Source organism: Eubalaena glacialis, chromosome 1, assembly GCF_028564815.1.
Source record: "Eubalaena glacialis isolate mEubGla1 chromosome 1, mEubGla1.1.hap2.+ XY, whole genome shotgun sequence".
Lineage (NCBI taxonomy): Eukaryota > Metazoa > Chordata > Mammalia > Artiodactyla > Balaenidae > Eubalaena > Eubalaena glacialis.
The window spans coordinates 33,948,045-33,965,488 of NC_083716.1; the positions used below are offsets into that span (position 1 = coordinate 33,948,045).

General features: G+C 37.0%; 2 protein-coding genes across 4 annotated transcripts in view; both read left to right on the plus strand.

Moving 5' to 3' along the window:
* Positions 1–17,444, plus strand: part of MYOF (myoferlin) — a 586,741-nt gene that overhangs the window by 235,159 nt on the left and 334,138 nt on the right. The gene's annotated exons all lie outside the window — the stretch shown is intronic.
* The window catches only part of LOC133094435 (protein FRA10AC1), a 40,007-nt gene that overhangs the window by 2,881 nt on the left and 19,682 nt on the right, over positions 1–17,444 (plus strand). For all 3 annotated transcript variants that reach the window (XM_061194995.1, XM_061195000.1, XM_061195010.1), the window contains 5 exons: positions 491–586; positions 699–744; positions 4,256–4,332; positions 5,388–5,471; positions 6,065–6,149. In XM_061194995.1, coding sequence (XP_061050978.1) covers positions 491–586; positions 699–744; positions 4,256–4,332; positions 5,388–5,471; positions 6,065–6,149 — 388 coding nt within the window. The remainder of the gene's footprint in view (positions 1–490; positions 587–698; positions 745–4,255; positions 4,333–5,387; positions 5,472–6,064; positions 6,150–17,444) is intronic.

Genomic DNA, 17,444 nt, shown 5'->3' on the forward strand with positions numbered 1-17,444 from the left:
AGAATAGAATTTGAGCCAATCTAGTTGGATAGTCTTGTGTGCTCTAGGATTATATCTATTTACGTAACTAGGTCTGATCACCTATAGTCTATATATCATCTATAATCAGCCCTTCTTTTTCCATGTTATCAGTTACTGAAAACTTTGTTATCTCTACTTTACAAACAAGGAAATTGTGGCACAAAAAGATTAAGTAATTTAAGATTAAGATAATGAATGACAGAGCCAAAATTTGAACCAAGGACCCCAGATGGTGTGACACCAGAACCCATGCATTTGTTAGTCTCGTCTTCTCCATTTTATAGGTATTAAATAAAGTTAAGATATTAATTAAGCTATTAAAGGAGATGTAAAATATCTCATTAAAGATCAGTGAGTCTTTAAGAGTTGAATTCTTTAAAACATGTTCCAATTATGAAAATAATAAAGAAATAGGAAACACTCTGAGAAAAATGAACTCTTCTAATAATTTTTCTTCTTAACAAACCAGGACAGTTGAAGATGATTTACTGCTCAAAAAGCCATTTCAGAAGGAAAAACATGGAAAGGTGGTCCATAAACAAGTTGCAGCAGAATTGCTGGATAGGTATGGTACTTCAATGTACATTACTTTTTTTTGGTTTGAGATGTTGGTGATTTGATTATATTAATTAAATATAGACATTTGAATTTGCTTAAAATAAAATTTTTCTTAACAGGGAAGAAGCAAGAAATAGAAGGTTTCATCTCATAGCTATGGATGCTGTATCCTTTTATATTTCTAGATTTTGTGACTAATACAATTTTTTAAATCTATTTTATTTCATAAAATCTTGTGAAGTCAGAGAGACATAAATTTTATATTTAAAGATAAGTGTTTATTGATATGGAATTTTGCCATTTATACTTCTGAGTACAATTCTCTTTTACTAATATATAAGAAAGATTTAGAGGCAAAAAATAATAAAAAACATATTACTAATCTTCTATAAATAGGTTTACAAAGTCCATGTACTTGCAGATATTTTTTCCAATCGATTTTTGTCAAGCTGTCAACATTTCTCATTTTTATACCATTATCTTCAGTCTCATTTTAACTCTTACTCTTTTCCTACCTGGTTCTTGGCTATTTAATGTCTTGGTAAAACTGTGTTTAATAATAGGTCTGTTTGATCATTAGAGAAATGCAAATCAAAACCACAATGAGGTATCACCTCGCACTGGTCAGAATGGCCATCATCAAAAAATCTACAAACAATAAATGCTGGAGAGGGTGTGGCGAAAAGGGAACCCTCTTGCACTGTTGGTGGGAATGTAAATTAATACAGCCACCATGGAGGTTCCTTAAAAAACTAAAAATAGAACTACCATACGACCCAGCAATCCCACTCCTGGGCATATGCCCTGACAAAACCATAATTCAAAAAGAGTCATGTACCACAATGTTCATTGCAGCACTGTTTACAATAACCAGGACATGGAAGCAACCTAAGTGTCCATTGACAGATGAATGGATAAAGAAGATGTGGCCCATATATACAATGGAATATTACTCAGCCATAAAAAGAAACGAAATTGAGTTATTTGTAGTGAGGTGGATGGACCTAGAGTCTGTCATACAGAGTGAAGTAAGTGAGAAAGAGAAAAACAAATACCGTATGCTAACACATGTATATGGAATCTAAAAAAAAAAAAAAAATTGGTTCTGATGAATGTAGGGGCAGGACAGGAATAAAGACACAGACTAGAGAATGGACTTGAGGACACGGGGTGGGGGAAGGGTAAGCTGGGACAAAGAGAGAGTGGCATGGACATATATACACTACCAAATGTAAAATAGATAGCTAGTGAGAAGCAGCTGCATAGCACAGGGAGACCAGCTTGGTGCTTTGTGACCACCTAGAGGGGTGGGATAGGGAGGGTGGGAGGGAGATGCAAGAGGGAGGGGATATGGGGATATATGTATACATATAGCTTATTCACTTTGTTATACAGCAGAAACTAACAGAACATTGTAAAGCAATTATATTCCAGTAAAGATGTTAGAAAAAATAAAAATGAAAAAAAAATAATAGGTCTGTTTGTGGACTGTCTCAGGCCTGCTGTGGCTTCAGCTTTCAGGCATGAATTGGGGCTGTCTTTAAGTTATACCTTGTTTCCCTGTGATAGCCATCTCTCAGCTCAATTTTTTGGTAAGACTGTGGCTTATTACACAAGCCGCTACCACTGGCCATCCATATTACTGTTGGGAATATTGGAGAGTGAAAGTATTTCTGGGTGTTTATTACTGTGGTCAGGATAGGGAGAAGGAGACGATGTCAATTAGATATACCCACTATCCTGTGGTCACCACTTTCACTTTATTGTTCCTGATCCTTTAAGTTATAGAAGTTCTCTTGTCACCAATTTATTTATTCCTCTTATCTCCTAACCCAATAGCTTAGCTTTCCCATGGATCTCATCTGCTGCTGCTCCTTTAGCATTTCAACATCTACTCCTCCTTCTATTACACCACTCAGTTGGGGGTGTTACGGCATCTAGTTACAGCCTGGTGAGGGTGAAAGTCTAGATCCCCTTTTCTTGCATGGCTGGAGGTGGGGCCATAGATTTTCTGGAGTGTTTGACTGGAATAGAGTAGTTACTGCCTAAAAGTTATCTTTCCTGTTAGGCTGCCTCTCTCCTGATTATTTTGTTAGAGGGAACAGACTTTTGTTGGGACTTCTTTTGTCTCTGCTTGTTGGTATTTCCAGCTATCCAACTTCTTCACCTCCAAGTCTGGCATTTATTAAGCAAAAAGAAAACCTGGGGAACTCAGCACCATGTCATACCATGGGTCCTGAGGTCCATAGCTGGTCTGCTTTCTTCTCTCTACCTTTCAGAGTCTTCTTATATTTGTTTTATATATAATTTCCAAGGTTTTTAGTTCTCAGTGGGAGGAATAGGGAGAAGTGCAGTTGACCCTTGAACAACACAGGGTTTGAACTGTGAGGGTCCACTTATACAAGGATTTTTATTTTACTGTATTACTTGTGTAAATATGGGTATTTATTTTACTGTAGTACTAACGATCTGCAGTTGGTTGAATCTACAGATGCAGAGGGCTGATTATACATTATGTGCAGGTTTTGGACAATGAGGAGGGTGGGTGTTCTGTCCACCCTGTTCAGGGATCAACTGTACATCTTTGCTCCATCTTCCAGGAAGCAAAGTCCCACCTACCACCTGTTTTTGTAAATAAAAGTTTTATTGGAACACAGCTGTGCTCATTCGTTTAGGTGTTATCTGTGCCTACTTTCATGCTAAAGTGGCAGAGTTGAGTAGTTTTAACAGAGACCGTATGGCCTGCATATTTACTATTTACGGGAAAAGTTTGCTGACTTGAGCTCTTGAAAGATTTAAGTGACTTGCCAGTGTCACATGACCAGTTTGTGATAGACCAAGAGCTAGAACCCAGATCTCTGGGTATCTGGCTTTTCTCTTTTGTCTTTTCTGAAATGTTAATTGCTTTGTTGCTCGTTTCAGAATTATGTTTTGATTCGCTATTCTCTTAGAACACATTGTGATCAATTAAATAACTGTTTGTCTTTAATATAATAGGCTGTAGTCACAGACAATATTATGTCAGTTCTGTTATGTGTGTGTTCAGCTCTAGAGAGAGTACCATGGAGCTTTTTAAAACAAGTAAAATGCTCATCTGTCTTGTTGTATTGCACTGAAAATAAACATGACTGTAGTTTCTTTGAATATTAAAAGAGAGTATAAAAAAATAACGTGATCTCTTACATTTACTTCTTTTTGAAAGCCTCATGTTAGGATTTAATTTAATAAAAGTTACATCTTCTATTTTGGAGGCTTTACTGTTACTGAAATAGCTAAATTATATTTTATAATGAAGAAAAATTCTACTCCTCACCTTTAACTTTAGAAACTATAATTTGTTTTTCATATTTTGATGATTAAAATGAGTGGTGGTGTGAGGCTGTATATAGGAAGCTGTCCTTCTCCCCAGAGAGTTATTGCTTGAAGATGTTCAAAACAATATAGAGTATTCATTAGAAAGTGAAAGCCCCTCTACTGTACCGTGTTCACTCTTAACAGTTTAATATTTACCTTTTTAGATCTTTTTTTAATTTATAAGCATGTATAGTATATATTTGTGTATTTTTAAAAAACTAAATAGACTCATACTATGCTTTTTTTTTTCCCTACTCACTAATATGTCATTGACACTCAACTACTCCTGAACAAGTAAAATCCTTAATTTTTTGCATTTCAGTATCAAAGGCATGCAAAGTTTGTAAATGACTATATTTTATACTATGGTGGCAAAAAAGAAGACTTCAGGCGATTGGGGTAAGTGTCATAAAGTTTATTTTACATAATGGGAGGTAGGTGTGGGTGTCCTTGAAGACTCCCAGCTACTATATATTCTGATTCTGTCATTTTCTCCTGCTTTCCATTCCAGTTTTGTTGTTATAAGGTGGAGAGGCCATTCGAAGCTTCTAGCTAAGCAACTCATCATGAACCCATTTCTCTGGCAACAGGCCTCAGGCAGCCTGCTGATCCTGGCAATAACAGGATCATGTGAGGAACACTCACGTGCCTGATTATGCAGTGATTTTTTTTTTTTTCCCCCACAAGGATCTTTGAAATAATGAACTTTTTAGACCTCAGGTTTGGGATTGCTTTTTAAAAGATAGGGCAAACAAGAGACCTCACTCTAATTATTTCCCACACATGAAATTCCTTCTTATATCTGAGGCTCTTCTGTCAGAGCCTCTTGGTTTTGTGTGGGTTTTTTTCTCTTTACTTAACGATTTTCCGAGTTGATAGTGCCCTGAAAAACTTTATACCAGCTCATCAGCCCCAAACTTAGCTCTCCTCTGAATTTAACCTGTATTTCTCAACAATCCCTTGTTCTGTCCCCAACCTGTTATCATCTTGAAAAATCATCTCCTTCAGTTCTCTTCCTTCCTTACTCAGTCTTCCTAGGAAGCTGTAGTAAAATGAGGTGTGGAAAAATTCTTTATATATTTTTAAAATTAGATCACAATAGGATGGTGTTACTTATTTTAGATTCTGAAACTTATTTTCATTCATCTTCCTTATCCATTTAGTGTTTATTCAGATTTCTCATCCTAGTTTTGGTAATTTAGCACCCTTTGTATAATTGAACCAGCGCTAGAGATGGGTGGATTCCTTATCTATTTGTTTCTGTAGCAGCACTGTTTATAACTGCCTTTTGAAAATACTGAAATACTTCTTATAAATATACATACATACATACATATAAAACTATCTTTGTGTATCTTATTTTTACTCAGGTGCTCAAAAATCTCACACACTGTTTAACTTAAATTTGACTAATTTTGTTTTCATATTGAATTTGAAATTGTTTTATTTTTCAGGGAAAATGACAAGATAGACATGGATGTTATACGAGAAAATCACAGATTCCTATGGAATGAGGAGGATGAAATGGACATGAATTGGTAATTGTACACATGTGAGACATAATGCATCAAATGCTATAGTCCTGTCTCTCCTGCTCCCTGAGTGTTTTCTTGTTTTGTCGCCTGTCCAAAGCATTTGGCCCCTGCATGGAACAGTTCTGAATTGAGAACATAAAACTGTGCCTCAGATTATTGAATCTGGTTTGATTCTTTTGGTAATTTTTAACAATTTTAACTGACTTCTCATTGCTTGACTTTGTCTTTAAAAAATAATTTATAAAATTTTTACAGTATTATTTGTTGTCTTATAGTACGCTTCTTTTTAAATTTTAAAAATATTTTGGGAAAACGTAAAACCTGAAAATGGTTTTAAAAATTCAAACATTACAGAGGGTAAGAAGTGAAGAGTCAGTCTCCTTCTCATCTTTGACTATTAGTCTTCCAGCTTCCCTCCCTAGAGACCCACTATTAATAGTTAATATTCAGATATTCTATGCACATGTAAGTAATAGACGTCTTTTAAAACATTAATGTTTATATCATATGCGTTATTTATTTGACATTGCCTCCAAGTAGCAAACAATGGTTGAATTTCTAAATGTGTAAGATTTATATTTTTTTAATGAATCTAGGGAGAAGAGACTTGCAAAGAAATACTATGATAAATTATTCAAGGAATACTGCGTAGCAGATCTCACCAGATACAAAGAAAATAAGGTATGCCTTCCAAATATTTATAGAAGAAGGTTCTTATTCACATACAGTATTACTTTTTAATATACTATTGTGCCCTGTATTATTCTTTTGAGATGCTAATTCAATTCTAAGTTGTCCTCCATCTATGAAGTATCAATTGGACCATTTAACCTCGATAGCTGTGGAATTTACAAAGGGCCCCGAAGTCAAAGGTGCCTCTTTGTGAGATGAGACATGAAAAGTCTAAAATGAAACACAGGTGGCTACTGAATCTTGTTTTATCCTGACTCTAATCCAGAGCCTCTAGTGGTTATGATTTGACCCTTTGAATGATGTCTTCTTTCACAAATGATGTTTGAAATTGATAGGCTTCTTTTTTCAAATGGAGTACCATATAAAGAGGCAGATGCACATCTTCTGTTATGTAAATGTCTATTCTAGTAAAATTAGCTCTTATCAGTGCCAATTAGTAATGGCAAATTTCCCTTCCCGCTTTACATCTTACTTTAGTTAATTTTTTTTTTAATTAATTTTATTTATTTTTGGCTGCATTGGGTCTTCGTTGCTGCATGCAGGCTTTCTCTAGTTGTGGCGAGTGGGGGCTACTCCTCGTTGCGGTGCACAGGCTTCTCATTGCGGTGGCTTCTCTTGTTGCAGAGCATGGGCTCTAGGCGCATGGGCTTCAGTAGTTGCAGCACGCAGGCTCAGTAGTTGCGGCACATGGGCCCTAGAGCACATGGGCTTCAGTAGTTGCAGTGCGTGAGCTCAGTAGTTGCGGCGTGCAAGCTCTAGGGTGCGTGGGCTTCAGTAGTTGTGGCATGCGGGCTCAGTAGTTGTGGCGCACGGGCTCTAGAGCGCAGGCTCGGTAGTTGTGGCGCATGGGCTTAGTTGCTCCGCAGCATGTGGGATCTTCCTGGACTAGGGATCGAACCCATGTCCCCTGCATTGGCAGGCAGATTCTTAACCACTGCGCCACCAGGGAAGTCCTATTTTCGTTAATATTAAAGTGATTTAAAAAAAATAGAAGTAGAGTTGATTTACAATATTGTGTTTCAGGTGTATAGCAAAGTGATTTGGTTATATATATTTTTTCCCTTTTTTCGATTCTTTTCCATCATAGGTTATTACAAGATATTAAATATAGTTCCCTGTGCTACCCAGTAAATCCTTGTTGTTTATATTGTATATGGTATTGCGTATCTGTAATCTCATACTCATAATTTATCCCTCCCCCCATATTCCCCTTTGGTAACCATACATTTGTTTTCTGTGTCTGTGAGTCTGTTTCTGTTTTATAAATAAGTTCATTTGTACTATTTTTAGATATCCGCCTATAAGTGATATCATATAGTACTTGTCTTTCTCTGTCTATTTTACTTAGTATGATCATTTCTAGGTCCATCCATGTTGCTGCAAATGGCATTATTTCATTCTTTTTTATGGCTAAGTAATATTCCGTTGTATATATATACCACATCTTCTTTATCCATTCATCTGTCGATGGACATTTAGGTTGCTTCCATGTCTTGGCTGTTGTAAATAGTGCTGCTGTGAACGTTGGGGTGTGTGTATCTTTTTTGAATTAGAGTTGTCGTCTTTTCCAGATACATGCCCAGGAGTGGGATTGCTGGATCATACAGTAACTTTATTTTTAGTTTTTTAAGGAACCTCCATACTCCATACTGTTTTCCCACAGTGACTGCACCAATTTACATTCCCAACAACAGTGTAGGAGGGTTCCCTTTTCTCCACACCTTCTCCAGCATTTATTATTTGTATACTTTTTGATGATAGCCATTCTGACTGGTGTGAGGTGATACCTCATTGTAGTTTTGATTTGCATATCTCTAATAACTAGCAATGTTGAGCATCTTTTCATATGCCTGTTGGCCATCTGGATGTCTACTTTGGAGAAATGTCTATTTAGGTCTTCTGCCCATTTTTTGATTGAGTTTTTTGGGTTTTTTTATATTGAGCTGTGTGAGCTGTTTGTATATTTTGGAAATTAAGCCCTTGTTGGTCTCATAATTTGCAAATATTTTCTCCCATTCCATAGGTTGTCTTTTCATTTTGTTTATGGTTTCCTTTGCTATGCAAAAGCTTTTAAGTTTCATTAGGTCCCATTTGTTTATTTTTGCTTTTATTTCTTTTGCCTTGTGAGACTGACCTAAGAAAATATTGCTACGATTTATGTCAGAGAACGTTTTGCCCATGTTCTCTTCAAGGAGTTTTATGGTGTCATGTCTTATATTAAAGTCTTTAAGCCATTTTTAGTTTATTTTTGTGTATGGTGTTAAGAGTGTGTTCTAACTTCATTGATTTACATGTGGCTGTCCAGCTTTCCCAATACCACTTGTTAAAGAGACTGTCTTTTCTCCATTGTATATTCTTACCTCCTTTGTCGAAGATTAATTGACCATAGTGTGTGGGTTTATCTCTGGGCTCTCTGTTCTGTTCCATTGATCTGTATGTCTGTTTTGTGCCAGAACCATGCTGTTTTGATTGCTGTGGCTTTATAGTATTTTCTGAAGTCTGGAAGGGTTATGCCTCCAGCTTTGTTCTTTTTCCTCAGGATTACTTTGGCAATTCTGGGTCTTTTGTGATTACATATAAATTTTAGGATTATTTATTCTAGTTCTGTGAAAAATGTCATGGGTTATTTGATAGGGATCACATTAATCTGTAGATTGCTTTGGGTAGTATGGCCATTTTAACTATATTAAGTCTTCCAGTGCAAGAGCATGGGCTATCCTCCGATTTCATTGAATCATCTTCTGTTTCCTTTATCAATGTTTTATAGTTCTCAGCATATAAGTCTTTCACCTCCTTGATTAGGTTTATTCCTAGATATTTTTCTTTTTTTTGGATGTGATTTTAAATGGGAATTTATTTTACTTTCTCTTTCTGATATTTCATTGTTAGTATGAAGAAATACAGCAGATTTCTGTATATTAATGTTGTATTCTGCTACCTTGCTGAATTCATTTATCAGTTCTAGTAGTTTTTGTGCAGAGTCTTTAGGGTTTTCTCTATAGGGTGTCATGTAATCTGCACATAATGACAATTTTAACTTTTCCCTTCCAATTTGGATACCTTTTATTTTTTCTCATCTGACTGCTGTGGCTAGGAATTCCAATACTGTGTTGAGTAGAAGTGGTGAGAGTGGACATCCTTGTTTTGTTCCAGATTTTAGCAGGAGGGCTTTCAGCTTTTCACCATTTAGTATTATGTTGGCTATGTGTTTGTCATAAATGGCTTTTATTATGTTGAGATATGTTCCCTCTATACCCACTTTGGTGAGAGATTTTAATCATGAATGGATATTGAATTGTATCAAATGCTTTTTCTGCATCTATTGAGATGATCATGTGGTTTTTGTTTTTTGTTGATGTGATATATCAGATTGATTGATTTGCATATGTTGAACTATTCTTTTGACCCTGGAATGAACCCAACTTAATTATGGTGTATGACCTTTTTATGGATTGTTGGATTCAGTTTGCTAATATTTGTTGAGGATTTTTGCATCTATATTCATCAAAGATATTGTCCTGTAATTTTCTTTTTTGTTAGTGTCTTTGTCTGGTTTTGGTGTCAGTGTGGTAGGTGGCTTCATAGGATGGCTTTGGGAGTGTTTCCTCCTCTTCAGTCTTTTGGGAGAGTTTGAGAAGGATCAGTATGAGTTCTTCTCGGTATGTTTGGTGCAATTCCCCAATGAAGCCATCCAGTCCTGGACTTTTGTTTGCAGGGAATTTTTTAAATTACAGGTTCTATTTCACTTCTAGTGATAGATCTGTTCAAATCATCTGTTTCTTCTTGATTCAGTTTTTACAGGCTATTTCTAGAAACTTGTCCATTTCTTCTAAGTAGTCCATTTTGTTGGCATATAACTGTTCATAATGTCTTCTTATGATTTTTTTTATTTCTGTAGTGTCGGTTATTATTTCTCCCTTTCATTTCTTATTTTATTTATTTGGGTCCTCTCTTTTCTTCTTGGTGAGCCTGGCCAGAAGTTTGTTGATTTTGTTTATCTGTTCAAAAAACCAGCTCTTGGTATTATTGATTTTTCTGTTGTTTTTTAATCTTTATTTCATTTATTTCTTCTCTGATCTTTATTATTTCCTTCCTTCTGATGACTTTAGGTTTTATTTGCTCTTCTTTTTCTAATTCTTTTAGGTGGTAGGTTAGGTTGTTTATTTGTGAGTTTTCTTGTTTTTTGAGGAAGGCCTGTATCACCATGAACTTCCCTCTAAGGACTGCTTTTGCTGCATCCCGTAGATTTTGTATGGTTGTGTTTTCATTGTTGTTGTCTCAAGATATTTTTTATTTCCTCTTTGATTTCATTGTTGGCCCATTGGTTTTTAGTAGCATGTTGTTTCGTCTCCATGTAATAGTTTTTTTCCTCGTTTCTCTTTCTGTGGTTGATTTCTAGTTTCATGTAGTTGTGGTCAGAAAAGATGCTTGAAATAATTTCTGTCCTCTTAAATTTGTTGAGCCTTGTTTTGTGTCCTAGTATGTGGTCTATCCTAAAGAATGTTCCATGTGTGCTTGAAAAGTATGTGTTTTCTGCTTTATTTGGTTGTAGTATCCTGTAGATTTCAATTAAGTCTAACTGTTCTATTGTGTCATTTGGGATCTCTGTTGCCTTATTGCTCTTCTGTCTGGAAGATCCGTCCATTGATGTGAGTGAGGTGTTAAAAGTCTCCTACTATTATTGTATTCCCATCAGTTTCTCCCTTTATGTCTGTTAGTATTTGTTTTATGTATCTAGGTGCTCCTATATTGAGTGTGTATATGTTAACCAGTGTGATATCCTCTTCTTGTATTGATCCTTTTATCATTATATAGTGTCCTTCTTCGTCTTTCTTTATGGCCTTTGTTTTAAAGTCTGGTATGAGTATTGCTACCCTCGCTTTCCTGTCATTTCCATTTGCATGAAATATCTTTTTCCATCTCCTCACTTTCAATCTATATGTGTCTTTAGCCCTAAAGTGGGTCTCCTGTAGGCAGCATATTATAGGTTCTTGTTTTATTATCCAATCTGCCACTCTGTGTCTTTTGATCAATGTTTTTAGTCCATTGACACTTAAAGTAATTATTGATAAGTGTATTTATTGCCATTTTAAACCTTGTTTTCCTGTTGATTTTGTATTTCTTCTTTGTTCCTTTCTTCTTCTTTTTGTTTTTCCTTTTGTGCTTTGATGGTTTTCTTTTGTATTATGCTTGAGTTCCTTTCATTTTGGTTTTTGTGAATCTGTTGTATGTTTTTGATTTGTGGTTACCCTGGTTTTCAAGTATGTTAACCCATAACTCTATCTACTTGCTTTAGACTGGTGGTCATATCAGGTCAAACACTTTCTAAAAGATCTACATTTTCTTACTCCCCTCCTCCACATTTTGCAATTTTGATGCCCTGTTTCTCATCTTCATGTTTATCTTTTTGCTGTTCATTGTGATTATAATCGCTTTCACAAAATTTTTTGATTGTTTTTTTAATCTATGTACTGCCTAATTTAAGTGGTCTTCAATCTTTTTATATATTTACCTTTCCTATTGTGATTTTCCATTTCTTATAGATTCCTGCTTCTTTTCTATTTAGAGAACACCTTTTAGTATTTCTTTTAGAGTAGGTTTAGTGTTGCTGTATTCTTTTTTTTTTTCTTTGAGAAATTCTTTCTCCTTCCATGCTTAATGATAATCTTGCTGGGTAGGGTATCATAGGTTGCAGGTTTTTCCCTTTCAGGACTTTAAATGTATCTTGCCACTCCCTTCTGGCATGCAAAGTTTCTGTAGAGAAATCAACTGATACCCTTATGGCGGTTCCCTTGTAACTGACTCTTTGTTTTTATCTTGCTGCCTTTAGAATCCTCTGTGACTTTTGCCATTATCATTATGACGTCTTGGAGTAGGTCTGTTTGGGACCCTCTGTGCTTCCTGTATCTGGATATCTGTTTCCTTCTTTAGGTTTGGGAAGTTTTCAGCCATAATTCCTTCGTATAAATTTTTGATTCCCTTTCCTCTTTCTTCTTCTGGGATTCCTTTTATGCATAAATTGGCATGCTTTATATTATCCCATAATCTCATATGTTGCTTTCATTTTTTTTTTTTTTTTCATTTGTCTTTCTGTCTGCTGTTCTGATTGGGTGATTTCCATTATTCTGTCTTCCAGATCACTTATTCATTCTTCTACCTTATTTAGTTTGCTATTTATTGCCTTTAGCTTGGTTTTCATCTTGGCAATTGGGTTGTCTAATTTTGATTGGCTCCTCTTTATAGTTTCTAGTTCCTTGTTATGGTGATCTGCATTTCTATCAATAGTCTTTCTTAATTCCTTCAGCATTTTTATTACCTCCTTTTTGAGCTTGGGGTCTGGTAGACTGGAGAAGTCTGTTTCATTGTTCTTTCAGGGGATTTCTCTTGTTCTTTTAATTGGAAATAGTTCCTTTGTTTTTTCATTTTACTTATATTTCTTTGACTCTATGAATTTAGGAGAAACAGTTATCTACTGTGGCTGTTTTTATGTCAGAGCGACCCTGTGTAGACTGTGGGAGTTCAGTATTCTTGGTGCAAGGGTTGTTTTTGGTAGGATTCTTGCCATATCTTTTTTCAGGGTGTGTTGGCCCTTGTCCCCTTGCTGGCAGTGTGTTTGGTGGTGGTGTGATCAGAGCCTGCACTGGATGTTGGGCAGAGCCTCCTCTTTGCTCTGTGGTTGTCACAGCCCTGTCAGAGGCAGGGTCTGCTCCCCAGTTGTAAGAGTAGAAGCCCCCAGGTCAGGTTCTAAGCTGCAGTGTGAGGTAGGTGGGACTGGAGCACTCTCTCTGGGAAAGGAGCTGCTGTGTATTCTTCCCCAGTAGCTGTCCGCTGGGACGTGCAACTCTGATGCTGCCTGCCACCTGGTGCACGCACCCACAAAGATCACTGTTGTTGGCACTGCCTTCGGTGTCTGGTTCCTCTGTGGGAGCACCGGTAATCGGCTTGGAGGTCCCTTAGGCACGTATGCATGCTCACAAAGCCACTGATGCGAAAACCTACTGAAGGTGTGCCCACTGTGGGAGCTCCGGTAATTGGCTCAGATTTCAGCCCTGCCTCCGCGTGTGCGCACCCACAGAGTTTGCAAAACCCGCAGTGGCCGGAGCTATGCCCCATTGCAAGCATGCTGATAATGAGGCTGCTATGGCAGAACCACTCTCTTTTCCTGTTCACACCCCCAGTTTTGGCCCAGGCCACACTCCTGGCGCTTCAGGCTGTCTCCACGCAGCCAAACCAAGTCCTCTCCCCAAGTCTGTCCACTGAAGCCCAAGTTTCACCACCCAGTTGCTGTGCACTTCAGGCACGTGTCTCTGGCTAGGAAGTGCAGCTACATGGCGGGGATCATCTATACTGGTCTTTCTTTACCCTGTAGGGCTGCAGGCCAGCTCCCGTGCTCTTCTCTCGAGCCTCTGAAGCTCCCTGTCTGTCCCAGCAGACCTCCCAGCTGGTGAAGGAGGTTCCCAGGGTGAGGGGACCTTTCCTTTTTCACAGCTCCCTACCAGGGGCGAAGGTCTTGTCCCAATTCCTCTTCTTCTCCCTGTTCCCTTTGTCTTCCCCAGTTATGTGGGGATCTTTCTTGCATCTCTGGTTGTATAGGATCTTTAAGCTTTCAGTAGGTATTCTCTGAGAATTGTTCTACGAGTAGATGTATTTTTGTTGTATTTGTGGGAGGAGGTGAGCTCCATGTCTCTCTGCCATTTTGATCGCCTCCTCTAGGATGATTTTTATTCCTATCTCATTTTTCACATTTTTAGCTACTGATAGATAAATTGACCCAGAAACAAATGATCTCAGTTTGAAATGGGAGGGGAAGGGATGTTGCATAAATCTGTATGTTTTGGATACTGTGCATTTGTATTGTATTAAGAAAGACAACCTATTTTAAAAGCTTTTTTTTAAAAAAATTAATTTATTTATTTTTGGCTGCTTTGGGTCTTCGTTGCTGCGCACAGGCTTTCTCTAGTTGCGGTGAGCGGGAACTGCTCTTTGTTGCGGTGTGCAGGCTTCTCCTTGCAGTGGCTTCTCTTGTTGCGGAGCACAGGCTCTAGGTGCGTGGGCTTCAGTAGTTGCAGCTCTCGGGCTCTAGAGCACAGGCTCAGTAGTTGTGCACATGGGCTTAGTTGCTCCGTGGCATGTGGGATCTTCCCAGACCAGGCCTCAAACCCGTGTCCCTTGCATCAGCAGGCGGATTCTTAACCACTGCGCCACCAGGGAAGTCCCTAAAAAGCTATCTTAGATTTGTTTATCCTAAGGATTTCTTTTCATTTAAATAGTTACATCTCAGAACCATAATTGGTTTAATAATTTTTCACTAGTGCCTTTAATATATGGGTTGCTTCACAATATTCTTATAGATAGTAGTAGTGTGCATTTTTATAACCCTGTTTACAAACCCCAGCACTTGGTGTATCCCCAAAACTTCCTCAGTTTCTTGTAAACTAGCTCTCATCTCTCTAATAGTTATTGACCATATTGAATCCAAAAAGCACCACAGCAGTTGGAGTTACTTGAAGGTATTATACTGCAAGTTGAGGGTGAAGTATAAGTCTTTCAAGGAGCACATAACAAAACTTTTTCAACCCTGGTTCGTTTGTTGATTGTTTTCCAGTATTTATAGAGGACTGGGCTGGGTGCTATGGGTTAAAGCATGGTGTCTGCCCTCAAAAAAAAACTATAGTTGAGGGAAGAAAGTGGACATAAATAATAGTTAAATATTTATATTCCCCATTTATAAAAACACAGTATATTACTGGAAATCATACTTTATAGTGCATAGGGACTTCCCCAAAATAAATAATAAATAATTTAAATAAATAAAATAAAGTGCATAATCTTGAAACAAGTTGTGTTTTTCTATTAGAACATGATGAGTTAGTTAGATACCAAGGTAAGTGCAAGTAAGAAATCACATATGACTTGCAGGTTTTGAGTATAGATCCTAGAGAAATAGGAAATATGGAGAGAGGGACATCTTTTTTCTTAAGGCTGTTTTTTAGAGCAGTTTTAAGTTCACGGCAAAATTGAGGGAAAGGTACAGAGATTTCCCATATCCTGCTCCACACATACCAGGAGGATCTTCTTGGCAAAGATAATGGTTGTTTTTTTTGGCATAGTATTTTGGAGAAAGAGTAATGCTGTTCACTTTCTTGCTACTATGCATTTTCTCATAGTTTTACTTACACAAAGACAGTGTTTTATTCATTTTTAATTAACAAGCTCCTAGCTAAGTGCCTAATATATATAGTAGATACTTAGGGCATTTTTAGTGAATTCCAGCCTTTGTTTCACACCCCCATTTCCTTCTTTGTTGCTTTTTCCCTTTCATCATTGAGAATTTTGGTTGGATCATTGTATCAGTTAGGGTAAGATTCAGCTACAGGGACCAGCAAGCAGTCCCAAATAACAGTGGCTTAAATGAACTACAAGTTTGTTTTCCTTTCACATAAAAGTCCAAGTGGATGATCATGGAACTTTGTGTTGTCAGGAAGTCAGGGTACTTCTCTCTTATTGCTTGCATGTGTGACCTCCTTGTTCTAGAGGGAAGAGTGAGAAGAAAAGGAGGCTAAGCACCACACCCTGAGTAATTCAAGTGTTTAATCCAACATATCAACAGGAATATTTGTCAGGAAAGAATAGAAAAACATATTGAGGCAAAACCTCTATGCAGTCTTTAACTAGTAGGACATATTGTACTTGTTTGTTACATTTCTTGTCCGCCATAAGATTATAACCTTCTTGGTGACAGACACTTATTTTAATAGTCACTTTATACTCTCAGCAGAGTGCCAAGCCCAGTAAGTAGTTGCTTAATAATTGTTGAATAGATTAATGAATGAAAGAAAAAGTTTGGGAACTGTTGCTGTACACATTTGACTGTGCTTCAGTAGACATTCCAACATCTGTTAGGTGACAAACAATCCTCACATAGATGTATGGGCTTAAAAATAGAATTAAATACAGAGTTATTTTGAATTTTTTATTTCTTTTTTTCCTAGACTGGGGGATTTTATTTTATTTTCAGTTAGAATATTTTGAAATATTTTGAGCCCTCATTTGCATTTAAAATACAAAATTGCCTAATTCAAATAATAGATGATTAAAAAATAAAATAAAAATAAGCAAAGTTAACCAGGCATTGAATGCTTCATCTGAATTATCTTTCTTAATTACAACAACCTATGAGATTAGGATTTTACTCATAAAAAGGAAATAGACTGAGAAGTAACTTTCCCAACCTCACAGCTAGTTAATAAGAGCTTGCATTGGGTCAGCATGATTCTAGAGCTGAGCTTTTAACTGTATGGTAAATTGAATAGAAAACTAAACCATTTACTAAAATTATAGTAATTTAGCATATGAATGTGAGTCTTATAAGATAGTGGAGAAAACATTTTAACATTGTATCATTTTTAGCCAAAAAGCAAATACAGTTGACCCTTGAACAACATGGGTTTGAACTGTGCGGATTCTTTCACTAAATACGTACTATAGTACTACATAGTCTGCGGTTGGTTGAGCTTGCAGATGTGGAACCCTGGATTTGGAGGGCTAAGTGTAAATTTATGCTCAGATTTTCAGCTGCGTAGTGGTCAGTGCCCCTAAACCCCATGTTCAAGGGTCAACTATAAAGTTATGCTTAGGAATCAGGAGGGAAATTTAACAACTTTCCACTTTAGGGCTCCAGACTGGTACCACTGCTCTTTCCTGTTCATTACTATGCTGTTGTAGTGGGAAAAGAGCCGTATACAAATGAATGGTTGTGGTTGTGTTCCATTAAAACTTTATTTATAGAAATAGGCAGCAGGCCTGTAGACCATTATCTGCTAACCCCTGGTGTACTATACACCAGATACTATTATAAGTACTTTATATGTATTATTCCATTTAAACGTCTTAACCCAAAGCAGTAGTACTTATGTTACCTCTATATGAGGCAACTGAGCCATAAATAGATTAAATAACTTGTGCAGTATTATATAGCTGTCAAGCGATGGAGGTAAGACATAAACCCAAACAATCTGACTCCAAAGACTGTACTCTCATATTACAGTATACTGCTTCTTTATTGTACTGTAACTTCTTTTTTTTCTGTCAGTGTCATAGAACAGTATATATTTTTTGTTAATTTACATACCTTGTGCCTGGCACCTATAACTTTTAATAAGAAGTCTAAAAGTAAAGAGGATCGGACTTCCCTGGTGGTGCAGTGGTTAAGAATCCACCTGCCAATGCAGGGGACACAGGTTCAAGCCCTGGGCCAGGAAGATCCCACATGCCACAGAATAA